At 39.6% G+C, this 17,740-nt stretch overlaps 1 protein-coding gene across 1 annotated transcript; it reads right to left on the reverse strand.

Annotated features, from left to right (window-relative positions):
- Window positions 1-1,329: 1,329 nt before the first annotated feature.
- Window positions 1,330-17,046, reverse strand: LOC149025753 (clathrin light chain 1-like). Its single transcript, XM_089145955.1, has 3 exons — window positions 16,249-17,046; window positions 2,447-2,600; window positions 1,330-2,350 (listed from the first exon to the last, which is right to left on the reverse strand). The coding sequence occupies exons 1-3, from the start codon at window positions 16,716-16,718 to the stop codon at window positions 1,886-1,888; spliced, it is 1,089 nt and encodes a 362-aa protein (XP_089002081.1). The 5' UTR covers window positions 16,719-17,046; the 3' UTR covers window positions 1,330-1,885.
- Between the last annotated feature and the right edge of the window lie 694 nt (window positions 17,047-17,740).

Below are 17,740 nucleotides of genomic sequence, written 5' to 3' on the forward strand. Positions count from 1 at the left end.
CCTGAACAAGTCTAGTACTTAAACTAATGTTTCTAGGTGATTTGTTGTAATTGCTGCTTTTTTGTTTGAATATAGAACAAGATAATGAATTATGTGATGCCATCACAAATGATGGGGTCTGTGCTGCCTCTGAATTTTATAAATGGAAGTCCCCTAGTACCTGTAAAGTAGTTATGTTATTCTAATATATGTATTTGTTTGAAGGTATCCTAAAGAAAGGTTAAATTAATATTCTTCTTTTAACATTCTATTTTTCATCGATTCTAAGGCTGAATTTATATTCTCCTTTTACATTCTTTTTCATTAAATTCATGTACAAAGCATAAGTATCTTCCTTCTGCAGGTGCTGTCTTCGCGCAGAGTTTGGTGGACGTAATGATAAGTAAAGCATTATAAACTATTTACCCAAGAATGATTAAATTTCGTCAGGGCTTCAAGCAGGGGCAACTGATCAAGTGTATGCAGTTTTTACTATTGCATGGATTACCAGACTGGGATCAAACCAAAAAGAGTGGATCATTACTCAGTAACACCAACAGTTGGTAATAGAGATAGTGTAAGTTGGGAGTTGGGACTAAATAAAAGAAATTCCACTGTGGCTTTAAGTTGGTAGAATGATCAAGAAATACTCTCCCATGATCCCGATTTAGAGTATCCTCCATTGCTGCGGGAGAGCCTGTTGCATTGGCTGTTCTTTTGATACAACAAAAGTGTTGAAAAGGTTCTCTAGTGTTTGCCATGCCAGAGGTCCATGACAGGAACTTGAAAGGCTCCGTTCTCAATATGATGTTTCAGTACCATTACCAAGAAGATAAAATGGGGGCATAGAACGGCACCTGAAGAGATCTGAACTGGATTCTGATGACAACAACTGAGTTCTTCTAAATGCTTTGTGTGGATGAGCATGTTGGAAACGTCCCAGAGTTTGGTTTAAACCTTTTCATGATAGAACAGCATGAGGGAGGCCATCCTTATAACAAATGGCTGCTATGTTGTGTCAGCTGTTCTGATAGATTATTGCATCCAAGAACCTTGTGGCGGACAGATATTCCTTCCGGTGATTTTGGTGGAAAATTTTGTGGGAAGGCTGTGTTTCTGGTTTTTCCAAACAAGCCTTGTTCTTCAATGGTTCACAGGTAATGGATATTCTTTTTCCTAATAATTTTCATGGTATTGTATCGGTTTATGGGGAATTCAAATGGGAGTAAAAGCTGAATTATCACTTGATGACATGCAAATAAACATAGCAAGTTTTATCTCAGTGGCCCTATTACGTTTACATCCACAGAGAGAGGTGCTACATTTATAATACCATTCAGTCCATGTCGATTTCTCTGTTTTTTTTTTTTTTTTTTTTTGGTAAACCGATTTCTCTGTTTTCATTCACTCAAAATAAGAAGCTTACCAAGACAAGCTTTTCCACAATTGGCATAAATTCTTTCGTAAAGGAATCGGACCTCCACGTGGCCAAATGATACCAGAAAACACAGGAACATAACTGAAAACCATAACTCAAAATAACAGTGGCTAAGAGTTCAGGAATTGAGAGCTTGAAATTGTTCACAACAGAAGCCATAACCCAATTCACGGGGATCAGACTCTGGTCAAGCCCCGCATGAATTGTAACATGAGATAGGCATCTAGGGATAAAATGTGAAAGAAATCTATAGTCACCCAAACTCCAAAAAGTTTCCATTCCAAACTGTCAGTCTCACCGGAAAATGAATTAGTCATTGTTAACGTGACAATCTGACTATAAATGCATAATGCAATCAAGAGAAACCATTCCAAAGATAAGGTACCAGTGTGGTACACAGGTAAAGCCCGTCTGTCGTCATAGTTCATAGGGAAAAGGGCAAAAACATTCCATCATAAGCCATCAAAATCATGCATTGGTGGCTGGCTCAGGCTCTGTACCGGGCTGCTGGTCCTTGACTACAGCAGGAGCTTCCTGAGTCGAATCTGGGCCCCCATTAATAGCTATGTCTTTAGCAGCAGATGCGTCTCTGGCTGCTGCTTCCACCGTAGTTGGTGAAGGACCTTTTCCTCCTTTGGCATCCTTCCCATCCTTGGCTTCCTTACCATCCTTTGCAGGTGCAGGTGGGGGAGGTATCATGTGAGGTGGTGGTGAGTGCTTCAGCTTCACGATTATCTGCCTCATCCTCGAAAGATCGGTGGGCTTCCCAGGTTTTGGACCTTGGACAACCACAATTGATGGTTTCTTCTCTTGCTCTTTCTTTCCTCTCCTCTTCTCAATATTGGGGACCTCGTAAGGGATGAACTCTGCTATTGCTTTCCAATACTGCTTGTCTGCCTCTTTGTGGAACTTCTCTTGATTAGCCAAGAAAAGCTGTCCGAACAAACGTTTTCATATTATCAAAAATGAAATCTGGATTCAAAAAACAAAAATAGTAAATTGGAGAAAAATGCTTCAGCAGCTTTCTACCTTTTCTCTTTCTCTGTTGTTAGCTTTGTTGGTATCACAGTTAAGTATCCTTTTCTCATAGAAAGCTTGCTTATAATCTTCAGCTTCCTTAATAATCTGGGCCCGCATCTCCTTTTCCTTCCTCTCCTTCTCCTCAAGATGAATGGCATTTTGGCTGGCACCAATTGACACAAATAAGTTAACCACCCTTATGTATGTATGCATGCAAAACCCAACTATATAATCACCCATGAGAAATAGTGTGGATCTAAGTAAACAAGACAAAACCATACAAGCAATTTTTTTTTGAATTGAGTACTGGGATTCAAAAGACTTAAGAAATCCATACATTACATTTGATTTATTTCTCTTCCCACTGTTATTAAGGTCATCCTTAGCGTGTTGGTCAAGTGCTCACTTGTTGGAATATAGTGTGTTGGTCAAGTGCTCACTTCTTGGAATACTAAGGCACAAGTTTAAGTCCTGGAAATAGCCTTTCAGGAAACAAGGTAAGGTTGAATACAGTTGACCATCCCCTGACCTTGCTACAAGCAGGAGCCTCACGCACTACGTATTTTTCCCCCTTTCCTTTATTATTTGCATCATAATTTGTTTTTTAAAAAAAAAATTAAAGGGATTAGGAATGTTGTCCCCAGACTGTGGTAGTAAAGAAAAGAATCACTAGCAGCAATTTCCCAACATATTAAACAGAAAAATGAAGAAAAAAAACATGTAGGCAATTGTAATGTACTTGATCAGGATCAGATGACCTAGATAAGAAACTTGTGACGGCGACTATGTGCAATGATTTTTTTTTTTTTAATCCCAATCAAAGCTAGCCCTAAAATTAAACAGGCCATCAATTAATTCAGAACCAAACAAACTCAACAAGTACCTCCAACATGGTGGCATCCTTTATAGAATCATAGAAGGATGCTAAGGAAAACAAAATCTTAGAAGGCATATCATACAACTGGTGATCGACACCAACTCTAAGTATGCTGGACTTTCAAATCCTACTTTTGAATTGGTCATTAATGCACTTGGATCTACATTTTTCACCATTATTTTCCTTGTTAGTCCATAAAATTGCAGAACATTAATAAAATCTACCTCTTATGGCAAGATTTTCAAGACTTTTGAATCACAAACACCCCCCCCCCCAAAAGGGAAAAAAAAATCCTATATGTGGAGATTTTTGCTTCTACCAGGTTCCATTTTCTAGGGTTTTGCCTGATTACAACTATTTTCTGGTCTGACTCTCAATGTGAATCCCATTTTAAGTTTTTGGGGTTTTAAAACTAGGTTAAGTTCCTACACTTTTTTCTTTTCTTTCTTTCTCTTCTTCTTCTTCTTCTTCTTCTTCTTTTTTTTTTTTTTTTGGGGGGGGGGGGGGGGGGGTTCTGTATGCAGGGTGGAGGAGAGGGTGATAGATGCAGTTCTAAGAAGCAAGATAGCTGAATGACGAGACAGGTAATTAGGTTTTCATGGAGCTGAATAAGAATTAATGAGACATTGCATGTTTGGATTTTAAAAGTTCAAAGTTTTGAGCTCATGTATGATTTAACTAGGGAAACTCAGGGCTTCATAGGCATGACTCATGAGACAAATATAGGAGTCTTCGTGGAGGCAGCAAACTGTTTAATGACTATTGAAAGGTTTTTTATTTTTTTAATAATATTTTAGGGTCAATTGTTGCTTCTTTTTTTGTTTGAGGGGGGGGGAGGTGGAGGTGGAGGTGTGGATCAAATTTTTAATACTAAACAACGACAATACTTGTTTGAACATTAAGAAGCAAGGGTCTGATCTTAAGACTTGGTACCACGGATGGACCCAAACGACTATCACAAAATTAACCCTAGACTTCCCAAGTTGGAGTAAATAAACAAACAGCAAGCTGGCCCAACCATCTGTACAACCATCTATCCCCTACAGTGCTTCATGATTCCATGACATAAGGAAGCTCTCAGACAGGCCATGCTCAATAATTACAATTTACAGGTTCAAATCAAACTTTGTGCTCACGACTATTCCCCCTCGCTCTTATTGTCTATGTAGTCATTTATACAGATTTTCAATTTTTGTCCTTAGAAAGAAGGAAATGCGAAAAGACACAGGGTGCACAGTAAAATGAGAAATGCAACTATCAAACAAGTGGTGCTAACTTTGGAATTTCTGCTGCATATAAATTCAAGCGTGCCTAGGCATGGAAGAAAATTCGATCGAAATGGTTGAAATTTCAGTCGAAATGCCTGCAAAAATCCAAATCGAAACGAAATTTAGTGGTAGGCACGAAATGTATCCATATCGTTTCGTATCGACCAAAATTTCAATCGATATGAATCGCTATTTCGGCCCGATACCATATCGGGCCGAAACGACCCTTCCACAGGTTATAAAATACCCAAAATCGAGTCATTTTAGACATTTTGACGCTGTTTCGACATTTCAAGCGATATTGCCCTCTCCATTTTGACCTCATTTTAAAATTTTTGTTGATTTCTCTTGCTTTCATCTCATTCTACACCTAATTTCTAGTATTCCATTCCTTCAAACACTTGATTTGCTCCTCCATTTGTGCATTTTCTCAAATCTTGCAAGGTGAGTAACCAACTTCCTCATTTTTTGATTTTTGTTTCATTTAAGATTTTTGTTTCATTTGTGCCTTAAATCATGTTAGATTGCTTCCAAATTTATATATGTTTACTTTAGAGTGTTGATCTATGAATTTGTAGTGTCAAAATTATTTTTTGATTCTTCCTACTATTTTTTTATTTTTCTGTTATTAAAAATTATTTACTAAATTATGTATCTTGTTAAAAATGTTTATGTATAGTACATGAATAAACTTCAAATGAATGTATGTGAGAGTTGAGACACCATATTGCTGTGATGGTGTTGAATTAATTTTTTTTTCTGTTAATTATGTAATTTTACTGTATTTAATATATATTTAAATAATTAAAAAATATATTTAAATATTAAAAAATAATTAATTTCTGTTTTAAATTTAAAAATCGGAGAGTATTAGTGGAAGCATGTATGCAATTTTTTGAGCATGTTGTGTATATTTTATATATTTTAAAATTATTTATATATTAAAAAGAGCAAATTGCAATGACACCCCAAAATGGAGGCTTTAAAGCACTGACACCCCACTTTATGTTTAAAAAACACAAACACCCCAATTCATTAAACACACTAGTCCATTCTGTTAGTGAAACTGTTAGTCCATTGTTTGTTTTTCTTTAATTCCAAAAATACCCTTATTAAAATATTAGGAAAAATTTAAATGAACATGTAAAATTACCGGAAAACCCTTAGAAAAGTACATGTGGGTGAAGGGAGAGGGATTCTCCCTTCACCCATCTTCTACCTCTACCCCTCTCTGCCTGTTGGTGTTAGGGTCCAACGGCCATGGAGAAGATGCTAGGTCCAGTGCGGTTCTCATGTTGCTTTGATCTGGTCTAATCTCTGTCAGGGTACAGAATGGAGGAACCAATGCTCCATACTAAAGAGAGGATGAACTGCACTGGGCTCAATAAGATCTCCACTAGTTCCACAACTAAGCTGCAAGAAGAACTAATTGATCGATTAACAAACAATCCAGGAAGCTTTCAGCAGAGTTGCAGAGCAGAGAGAGAGAGAGAGGGGATAGAAAGAGAGGACAAGAGCGTTTCAGTTGGGTTTGAAAAGATGGAGAGCGTTGTCCGAAATAAAACCCTTTCTCCCAATCATCCGATTTGCCCCACAACTGCAAGTAGAAGATCAATCGATCGCTTGAAAATGGGAAATGCCGAACACTTACCCGCCATATCAATCGGTTGTAACCATACGAGAAAATAGACACAGAGACAAAGAAAGGAGGAGCATTGATTGTCCTTTTTCTTCTTCGGGTAAAATAGATAAGGGTTTGTGACTGAAATTTGAGAAGGAAAAAAAAAAAGCCAAATCTTCTTATTCGAATTTATGAGGATCTCGGTTGAAACCCACTTCAAATGAACATTCCTCATCCCCATAATCCAAGTAATGGAGATCTTTCAAAACCCAACAAATCTCAGGCGTTGTTCCGCCATCAGTTCCATTAATTTCTCTCCTAACCCACCACATGACTTCGCTGCTACATTCCAAATCTGAACTCAAATAGAGAAGAGAGAAGAGGGAGAGAGAGGGAAATGGCGGTGGTTGCCCGTAGAGAAGGGGCGATGAGAAGAGGGTCCTGACTCTCTGGCTGGGCTGAGCAGAGCCATTTCTGGCGCTGGTTGTCTGAACAAGAGCTTGTTACTACATTAAGACATATACTCCAGATGGGAATAAGGAAACCCAAAAGCTCAGCGAGAGGCCCAGCATTGATTGTGTTAGAACCGAAAGGAATGATCTAATAGTTCGACTGATCGTTAAAAACCACTTAACGGCTTTCTCAAAATTATGCAGAAATAGCATGGTACCTAAGTACTTAATCCTTGAGATCATTTCCCAAGAATCAATCGACTCAACCAGAGGTCCACTGGTGCGCATGAGCATGGATCGAACACGCAATAAGAGAAATAGGGGCGGGCTGTGGTCGCCGACGGGGAAGGGATCTGATCGCCGGCAGTGGACGATTTTTAGTGGCGGTGACTATTTTCCGATGTGGGATGGGAAGAAGATGGGTGAAGGGAGAATCCCTTCACCCACCTTTGGTTGGGTGAATATTTTAAATACTCTAAAGATAAGGATATTTTTGTCATTTTCTTTCATGAAATTTTCTTTTATTTTTTGATAAATGAAAATAAGATTTATTAGAGAATAAGTTTGATAAAGAAGGGTATACTAGTCTTTGCGATAATATAACTAACCACTCTAACAGAATAGGACCTATGTGTTTTTCAAACATAAAGTGGGGTGTCAGTGCTTTAAGGTATCTATTTTGGGGTGCCAGTGCAATTTGCTCTATTAAAAAAATACTTATATAGTTATACATATATTTTTTTTATATATTTAAAAATAGGAGGTTATTATTAGAAGCATGTATGTCATTTTTGGAGCATATTGTGGAGCTTTTCAAGATACTTCGTGTGTGTTTCTTGTATCAAGCACTCTATTTTAAAGATGTCAGACATAGCTTGGGATCGTGGGAGGCCACTGACAGCTGATAAGAGGAAGAGCAAGTGTAATTACTGTAAGAAATAAATAGGAGGAGGTGGGGCCACTAGATTGAAGGTGCATCTAGCTGGTGGCAACAGGGATGTAACAGGGTGCCCAAAGGTGCCTGTAGAGGTCAAGAGGGCAATGGCCTCATATATTAGTGGTATACAAAGCAAAAGAGGAAAGAGAAGAAAACACAGAGGAATGAGTTCGAGGATGCCTGCTTAGATGACCTTCCAGATCCTGAGGGTTATGGTAGGGATGAGCCAGGAGACAGTGACCCTGATCCAGAGGCCGATCAGTTGAGGAGGGCGATGATGATGAGTAGGGAGCAACAGAGGATTGATGACATGAGGAGGCAACAGAGGGGTCTGGGTTGTGGGTCCTCTAGAGAGCCAGTTGGTATGGGAGGCACAGGTGGCTCCCAAGTCCCTATGAGGTCTCAAAGTGTGAGGCAGGAGCTCCTATCCCACGGGCCCCTACAAGGGGTCGAGCTTCCTCAGCACATCTTACAGATCCGGATCTTGAGATTCTTCGCAATGATCCGGCCCTATTTGCGAGGCCTGAGCATAAACAGAGGAAGTTGAAGCACTTATGGGGGAGTGTGAAGGAGAAAGTGGGGATGGCTTTCTCCAAATGGGCGCATTACCATAGTGGTCCAGCACATACAGCCTAGGGGGCCTACTACAGAGATATGATTGAGCAGATAGGCAGGGCTGGGAGTGGTGTATAGGGCCCCACTCCATATGAGATATATAATGTGTATTTGCCTAAGCATAAAGAGGACATAAATGAGTACATTAAGGGATTAAAGCCCATGCGGAATCATTATGGAGTGACTCTGATGGCTGATGGTTGGACTGGTCCCACTAGACAGTCTATCATCAATTTCATGTTGAATTGTGATGGGAGGACAGTGTTCCTCAAGTCAGTAGATGCATCCGGTGAGAAGAAGGATGCAAAATACATTTACATATTGCTGAAGCAAGTGGTGAAGGAGGTTGGAGTGGAAAATGTAGTTCAAATTGTGACTGATAATGGCTCCAATTACAAGAAAGCTGGGTTGAAGATGCAGGAGAACTCCAGGTATCTAAAGTCTAAACATATAGTATTAATTTTCATTTGTAAATACATATATTTACATTACACATATACATGTACACTTTATAACTTTGTATTGATGGCTTGATGCCTTGATGGATGGACATATATAGGCTCTTTTGGACTCCTTGTGCTACTCACTGCATTGACTTAATGTTGAAGGAGATTGGAAAGGTCAAGCTTGTGAAGAATACCGTGGACCAAGCTCGACATGTTAGCACCTTCATATATAACCACACCTATGCATTAAGGATGATGAGGGACAAGTGTCAGGGTGAGTTAGTGAGGCCAGGCATAACCAGATTTGCTACTAATTGGATAGCACTGCAGAGCTTTGAGAGTAGGAAGACTGGCCTTAGGAGTATGTTTGCATCAGAGGAGTGGTTTAACTGGGAGGGTTCTTCATCAGTGGGAGGAAGGAGAGCTCAGTTGCCTATCCTTGATGAGACTTTCTGGCACAATGTGAGGATAGTGGTGAAGATGCTTGAGCCTGTGGTGAATGTGTTGAGGATGGTAGATCAGCAAAGAAAGCGTACTCTAGCACACATATTTGCTGCAGTAGATAGGATGAAGCAGCAAGTTGCTCGAGTCCACCCACGCGGCAACAAGAAAGTCCTTCAAATCATCAACAGTATATGGGAGTCTATGTTGCAGCATCCACTGCATAAGGCTGGTGAGTTGTTAAGTCTAGTATTTAATTTAATTTTCATTATGTTATCACACTATTAAGCATTAACTATTCTCTTTTATGACATACTTTTTCTTACACAGCATACTATTTAAATCCCAAGTACCATTACAAAGACAATCTTGGGATGATGCAAGATTTGATGGATGCTGTCCAAACTATAGTAGAGAAGTTCAAACCGGATACAGCTAAACAAGCAGTCATCCTTAGAAAAGGTGAGATAGTGATTAGAATCATTCGATATTCACAATTCGTAGTTTTATACTAAGTCATTAACCTAGTAACTAGTTATTGTTTTTTCTCTTTATATATTAGAAAAAGGCTTTTAGGGATGCCACTGGGAGCTTCGGTTGTGTTGTGGCCGTATCGGGACGGGAAATCGCCCCTGCGGGTAAGTTCATTCATTTATTTCGTTATACATTTAATTATTATATTCTATCTTTAATTTAGTTATTTAAGTATTAAAATGACTTGGAGTCTATGTTTGTTGCAGCTGAGTGGTGGTTGCAATTTGGATGTGATTCACACAACTTGAGTAGGATTGCAAGCAAAGTGCTCTCCCAAACATGTTCTGCCACTGGTTGTGAGCGAAATTGGAGCACCTTCAGCCTCATTCACTCGAAGAGGCGCAACCGATTGGGTGTGAAGCGTCTAGAGGACCTTGTCTACCTACACTATAATATGAGACTGAGAGAGGATCATATTAGACAGCAGATGGATAGAGAGCACCAATATCGAGTTGGCCGACATATTTGAGATGGATGATGATGATAACCCAGTAGTTGACTGGATCAGGGATAGTGGAGACGGATTGCTGGATGAGGATGGAGGTCTTCCCAATAGTCAGATTGCAGAGGAGATGGGGGCTGATGCGTGGGGGCTTCATGGCCTAGGAGGGGAGGCCACATGCAGAGCTCACCCGTCCCTTCGTGCCACACCTTAGTGCATCCACCCAAAGTGAGGATTTGATTTTCTGGTCCGACATTGAGGATGAGGTGACTCAGGCCTCCGGCGATGACGACGATGGTGGTGATGATGACGGTGATGATGGAGGGGATGAAGGAGGGTGTGGGACCTCATGATCAGGATTCAGCTAATCCTAGGGACAGACCACCACCACCACCAGCAGTACGTGAGAGTCAAGGGGGGGGGGGAGGACGACCACCGAGATTCACAGGAGAGAGTCAGTTCACCCACGCGACACAGGAATCAAACCATACTGGAGTTGCATCTCGAGGCAAAAATGTTTCCTCTACATATTCGAGGAAGGGGAAGGGGAGACAGCACGGCTGGTGCACAGAGGACACGCCATCATATGGGTCCTACAGTCCATCCGATGCCAAGAGCTTGGTGGGATCTATGAGATCGATGAGCATTGATGATGCTAGAGACTCCTCCACCTCCAGAGGATCCGGATGGCATAGGCCTGCAAAGTCCTCATATGATACTGTTGTGGAGAGTATTGGTTCTACCGAGTCGACTTATGGTTATGGTCCTTATGGACCATATGGTGTCCCACCTGGCTATCAGATTCAAGGTCAGGCCAGTCAGCCACGACTGGAGCCTTATGGTTATGGAGCGGCCTATGGAGCTTATGGTGTCCCTCCCACTGTCGATTATCGAAGTCAGCCACTGCGACCTTATCAGTATCCTTATCCTTCTCCTGAGAGCCAGGGGCAAGGTGCTCTTTCATTTGTTGAGCAGATCTTCCACACTATTCCACAGCCACAAGGCCCACCACCACCAGTTCCTTTGGAGATTCACAACTTCCCACCGTTAGGGAATCTTATGCATGTGGATGAGGCCACATACAGAGGTCCAGTTCTTGACTATGTCCAAAACTATATGGGGCGGGGTGTCACGGCCTTAGTTATTGACTAAGCCAACCGTGCCGACACTTAGCGCTTTCTTGCACTAAGTCAGCCTAAAACCCAGCTAGATAGAGTAGAAGAAAGCTTAGAGCTCAAAGAGAACCTTGAGAGAACTTGTATTGATCACTTACTTGATTCTTTGTACAAATGAATCCCTCCCCTATTTATAGGTGAGGTAGGATACAATGAATGGTTATGATTTGTACAAGTGTCAATAATCTAAAGGTTAGGAATATTCTAGTGGGTCTAGATATTTCTAGGGATATTTCTAGAGACAAGATACTTTCTAAATGTAGATTCCTCTAGAATCTCCCTCCTTTCTAGAATGTGGGCTAAGTGTAGCCCATTAGTATTCTTTCTAAGTTGGGCTGGGCCAAGTGTGGCCCATTAGTAACTTTAGCTAAGTTGGGCTAGACCATGTATGGCCCATTAATATTAATATCATTGAACTTATAATAAATTGGGTCTTGTCATTCTAATTAGGCCGTGTCAGGGGGCAAACATCATGGGAGTTATATTGTCATTTGTATGGGGTGCAGAAGGAAGAGGGAGACCTTGAGGCTTGAATAGAATAGACTTGTAAGTAATAACATTCCAGCTTCTTCTCTGATTCATGTACTAATGTACTATATACTTGGAATGTTGGATGTTACATTTTCAGTAGTTTTTTAGTAAACTAGTAGTTTATAGTGTTTATTATGCTTGAAATAGCTAGTATGCAAAAATCCAAATCAATTTGAGTGCATTTGAGGCTCGAAATTGAGTTTTCAAGAATCAGGAAAAAAGTATCCAGTTTCGATCAAAATTTTGACCAAAACCTCGAAATTTCGACCTTTTCCAAGGTTGAAATGTTCATTTCGATCGAAATTTTTACCTTGTGTCTAGGACATCCAAATGAGGGAGATGTCATTAAGACCCACAGTAGAACACGCCGAACTCTACCACCCCCACCCCCAAAAAAAAAATAAAGAAAAAGAAAAAGAATAAAAAGTAAGAACTAATGGAACCAAGTTGAGGTTGAGGTTGAGGTTCAGAATATAAAAACAAGTGGTATTCAAGAAAATAAGAGAGTTGATTCTCAAGGGAAGAGGTAACTTGCATGTGACACCCACATTGGTTGGGTTTTGAATTCTGGTTTCTATGTAACAAATGCGATGCAGTAGATCATGTAGCTGACAGAGTGTTGTGCATTAGAAGAACTAAGAGCCAATCCTGCAGGACCTCTCAGAGAAACAACTCAAATTGGATGGAAAAAAAGGTAGTAAAGAAATTCAATATCTAAGACTTAGGGTGTTACTCTGGAAAGTCTAAGAAAGCAGTTCTGGGAAAAAGCTTTGCCCTTGTTTTCTTAGCTTTGTTTTAAGACATCATAAAGGTCCAAGCAGCCAAGGATATGTCGCAATCTATAAGGATCATCATATTTCCTTGGCCTTGCTTTCCCTGCAATCTTCTTAGCTTTATTTCGGGCAAGTTTGTATCTTCAGGCCTTCTCCATGTTTTAAGACATGCTATCTTGGTCTTAATGGCTGCTTGGACAAAATCATTCACTGCCAGTTCTCCCTACGAGCATGTCATACACCTTTCGCTTCCCAGTTTCCCCCAACACCTCTGTAGCAACCTTCTTCATACAGTCATCTCTTTCCACGTCGTATTCAAGTCTCCCACAAGTTCCCACTTTCCTTTGTATGAGTATTGCTTGACCACTTATCCACAAATGGTTTCAAAGACTATTTTGATCTCCACCAACTATCTTAAGAGGCAACCAAGGACCACCATTCTGTACTTGATGGCTAGGCTCTTGATAAGAACCTTCTATTCACGCTAAAAATCAATACGAAAATACAAGAAATATCAAGGATAAAGCTGGTTTTAATGGTGCCAGTCACCCCCAACACCTCACGGTGCCCTTCAGCCTACGGCTGCCCAAAACTCACTCACATAACATTCGATGCCCTTGCTATTCAATTTCCCCTCTATTTATTACCCCTCAACTAACCCTAATACTCTCTCTCCTCCACATGGCGCCATCCTAGGGCCCTAACAGCTCTCTACAGGAATCACCTTACAATCATTATAGAACAAGTTGTTGGACCTTCTTCTTAGGAAGAAATCTATTTGGTGGGTATGAAGCCCATTTATTGTAGGTAACTAGGTGCCTCTCTCTTTTTAGAGAAGGTATTCACAAAGGAAATAACATAAGCAACTGCAGTTCTACAACTGATGCTCCCTCATCTATTTCTCCAAATCCAAAACCTACATGCAATTCTACTTGAGGTGCATAGGCATTTATTATATTGACCTTCTCTTTTTCCAACTCAAACTTGCTGGATATAATTCTATCTCCAACTCTTTAACATCTACCAAATACCTCTAGAGAACAAATAAGATACTTGAAACTTTTCTTGCTTCTTTCTTATATATAAGAAAGAAGAAACGTAAAAGGATACAAAGCAGAAGGGAATATGTAAAGGAAGAAGAGTCAGTCTCTCTGCCCCTCATCCTCTCATTCACAGACTCTCAATAAACCATCACCGTATCCAACAGCTTCGACTATATTTCTTATCTTCAATTTCTATCCTTTGCTCAGCCTCATACTCTTATTTAAAATACTTCAATTACAACGAAACCCAGTCTCAATCTAAATTAAGACACTAAATAGACTCTTAACTCTATGTTCCTTCTAATTATGAAATTAGAGACTAACCAAAAAAGAAGACTGAAAAAGTCTCAGAATTCCCCCTAAGCCAGCTGTTAAAGTGGACCACAACACTCTTCACATTAACAGAGACATACAAACAGCAATATATGGTACTATCAAATCAACACTAACTTCTAAAGTTTAATTTTAGATTGTTTCCTTCTGCATTCTTGGATCCACATCAGCTCTCCCCATCGTTAAGGGGAAAAAATCTCAGCCTTGATATGGTAGACGTGTTGAAGCTGACTTGCATAATGAATCTCCAATTGGGAAGCAGAATGTGACAATCATCAATCACATCTGCCTTCTCTCCTTAGATCTGATATCCAATAATATGAAGTCAACATTGAACCAGGGAAAACCAGTGAGAGATCAAAACCCAGCCTTGATATGGAAGAAGTGTTGATTGAAGCCAACTTGCATAATGAATCTTCAATTGCAAGTAGAACATGACAACCATCAATACATCTGCCTTCTCTCCTAAGCTCTGATATCCAATAACACAAAGTCAACATTGAACCAGGGAAAACCAGTGAGTAATCAATTGCAGCCAGGATCGACACAATGAGGAGAAACAGATAGGATAACTGAAACTCTACTTGCCTTTTGTTTCCGCTATATGTGAAAGAATAAACAATAAAGGATAAGAAGAAAATGGGAATATAAATTTGTGGGGCAAGGGTGAGAGAAATAGGGTCTGTCTGCCTTTCATCCTCCCACATACAGTATCCCATCAGTAATCAGAAGATCACTGAGGCTCACAACTTCAATAATAATTCATATCTTCAATCTTTGTCCTCTGCTCAGCCTCATAGTCGTTTTTATAAAAGCTCTAATACCAAGCAACTCAATCCCGATCTAAACAAGAAACTAAATGACTGGAAAAGGAAACTACTAACTCAGTCAAACCCAAATTTAGAAACTCAAGTCTATCTTCAAATTTTGAAATTAGAAAACCGAAAAGAATGTCAGAAATACTCCTCTAAGCCAGCTATCAAGGTGGACCACAGCACGTTCATCCGAGCAATAGCACGTGGTCGGTCACATGTAAAGTAATTTTTGCACTAATTATTTGTTGCAATTTTCTTCTTCATGCTTCAATATACATTATACCCACTCCATCTCTTTACTTAAGTCTCTTGAATATGAAAGCTTAAAGTTACCAACACTTACATCATTTTCTTCCCTTCCGTGTCTCTCAAATACAGGCAATGTTAACCATTCTTCTCCCCATAATATCTATAACTTCTAAACTCATCTATTAGTAATTCAACAGTCCAAGATGCTAATCTAATCTTGCACTTCTGGACTAGGTTCCGAACACACTTGTCTGCCATGCACAAGCCCTTGTAAACTTCACAAAGATAAGAATTTCTTAATCATTCAAACTTGACAAATTTATTAGAAGATTGTGGTAAATCAACCGAGTTTTCTTCTGAGGGAACCTTTGACCACCCATGGATACAATTCTCTTCAAGAGATTAAGCCTTTAATAATAATTAATCTGATAAATCTAACCATCTAGCTAAATCATAACGTATCCTCCACCCCAAGCCCCAAGGTAATGCACTTCAATCTTGCATTTAATGTTGGACAGTTCAGAGAAAGAAACTAAAGAAGAATGTTATCCCTACCAGAGCTAGGTTGCATCTCAGAGCTGCAATACTTCAAAACAAGAATAATTTAGCTGCTTGTACAAGATGAGACTTCTCTCATACTCGACAACCAAGATCAATGCTCAGATTTCAGAAAACCCCTTTATTGGGCCAACAACTTCTCATGGTAGCTCGACCAATTGAAAATGAAAATACAGAGGAGAAGCTGAGCATCCATATTTGAGAAATGAGAGAACAGACTACATTTTCAGAAGAGTACATATCAGCTCATCATGATAATTATTAAGAAATGACTTTCTAAGTTTTTTAACTATTATTGTTCAGTTTCTAGGGTCGGTCGTTTTTCCATTCAACTAGTGAAATCTGGAGTTTTAATATTACCATACGACCAAAACTATACATAAAATGCATTAAGTTTAACAGTACAGAATACCAAAAATTAGAACCGCAAACCAAGACTCCGGAATCACAAATAGAAAGAGTTCGAAGATTTTCTTCAGAAAAATCTAGATAACAGCATCCCCACAAAACCTAAACCTGGAACTCATAATAAAAGGAACAGAAGCGGATCTGACCGTGTAAGTAAGAAACGAGGTAATAACAAAGGTAACTCCAAATCAAAAAATAAAAAGAAACAAATACACATCTCAATTCCCAGAATTTTCAACAGATCAGCAGAATTAAGGTCTAAATCAAAAGACAACTAGAAACCTAAACCTCACCGACGCCATTCGCGAAGAGCACCTCCTTCCTCTTGCATTTCTTCCGGAGGGGGAAGCATCGGCCCATCGGATGTGAACAAACCATCGTCGTCAGCACTAATGTCGTAAGGCTTCCCATTTCCGTTCGACTGGGGCATTCCAGAGAAGGGAGAAGACGAATAATCGTTGTTCTGAGCATCGAAACCATACATTTCAGGGGAAGGTGAGATCCCATCGACAGAATGGGACATATGATGAACTGCAACATCATCCTCAGCAGGAAAACTGTCATGATAACCAGACGATGGTGGAGGTTCGTCAATTACATCTTCCACTTTGCCTTCTTCCTCTTCGGCGAAATTCGAGTAAGATTCGTAACGCTGAGACGGCAATCGAGGATCGTAACCTAAATATCCGTCGTCGTCAAATGGACGTGTTGAGTTCCTCATCACCTCGTCGCCGTCGTTACTGAATGTATCAAACGACGACATCTCTCAATTACTGTGTACCAGAAGAACTATTTCTCTGCAGATGCCAGATAAGTAGATCGATCGATAGGAAAACCGATCAGAAAGTCTTCGCAAAGCTCTTCTTTCTTACTTTCCAATCCTCGCGGAAATGATAAATGAGTTCGCGGATCTCACAGAATGACAGAATGGCTAAAGACGATGGAGATCTGATTTGATAAAAAACTGTTCCAGATTTGATCCGAGCCAATCCAGCTTTTCTTGACTCGAAGAATCTGGTTTCTTACGTTGGGTCACACTTTATGGGAGAGAGGGTTTTTCTTTTTACCTTTCCCGGTGATAAACATGGGAGAGGAAGCGTTTGTACTTTGTAGAATCATCAATTCAGGCGTTTGTGAACAATTCACGAGTGAAAATTCTGGAGAACCGAGTAAAGACTTGAAGAGTTACCATCCTACAGCTATATTTTTAGGGATATTTATATTTACCTCCCGAGGCACCGTATAATTTCAATTTTCTCCAATCAATTTTTCTATTTTAACATATCTCCCTGTTTTCCAAGTTAATTGATTTGTAAACCTCATCAAGTTGCAATATTTATGCAAACCTCCCTGTTTAATAATTGTCTTTAAGGTATCATTTGTTTGCTAAATAAAAAAGAGTGAGAAAAATAAATGTGAAACTCATACGTAATGAGTTTGAAGAGAAAATTTGTACAAGAGAATTTTAATTTTATCATGTCCCTTACTTTTTGACAAATTTCTCACAAAGTTTCCCTAAATACAACGGAATTTAGAAAGAGATGGGCCGAAAAAGTATCATGTTACATTAGCAGGCTTAATTTGAGAAAGCTTATCTACCCACTTTTCCACACATTGAACCAAACAAGACAATAAGCAATGCTCTGAAATTTCATAAAAAATTTTACTTTTTTTATCCCATTTTTTTCCATCCCACTTCAAATTTCAACAAACAAACAATGACCAATTGTCAACAAGATTTCAATTCACAAAATGCCTTCCAATTCCATTCGTTTGGGGTATTAA

This window comes from Hakea prostrata, chromosome 2, assembly GCF_041222555.1.
Source record: "Hakea prostrata isolate BN-2017 chromosome 2, UWA_Hpros_2, whole genome shotgun sequence".
NCBI classification, from domain to species: domain Eukaryota; kingdom Viridiplantae; phylum Streptophyta; class Magnoliopsida; order Proteales; family Proteaceae; genus Hakea; species Hakea prostrata.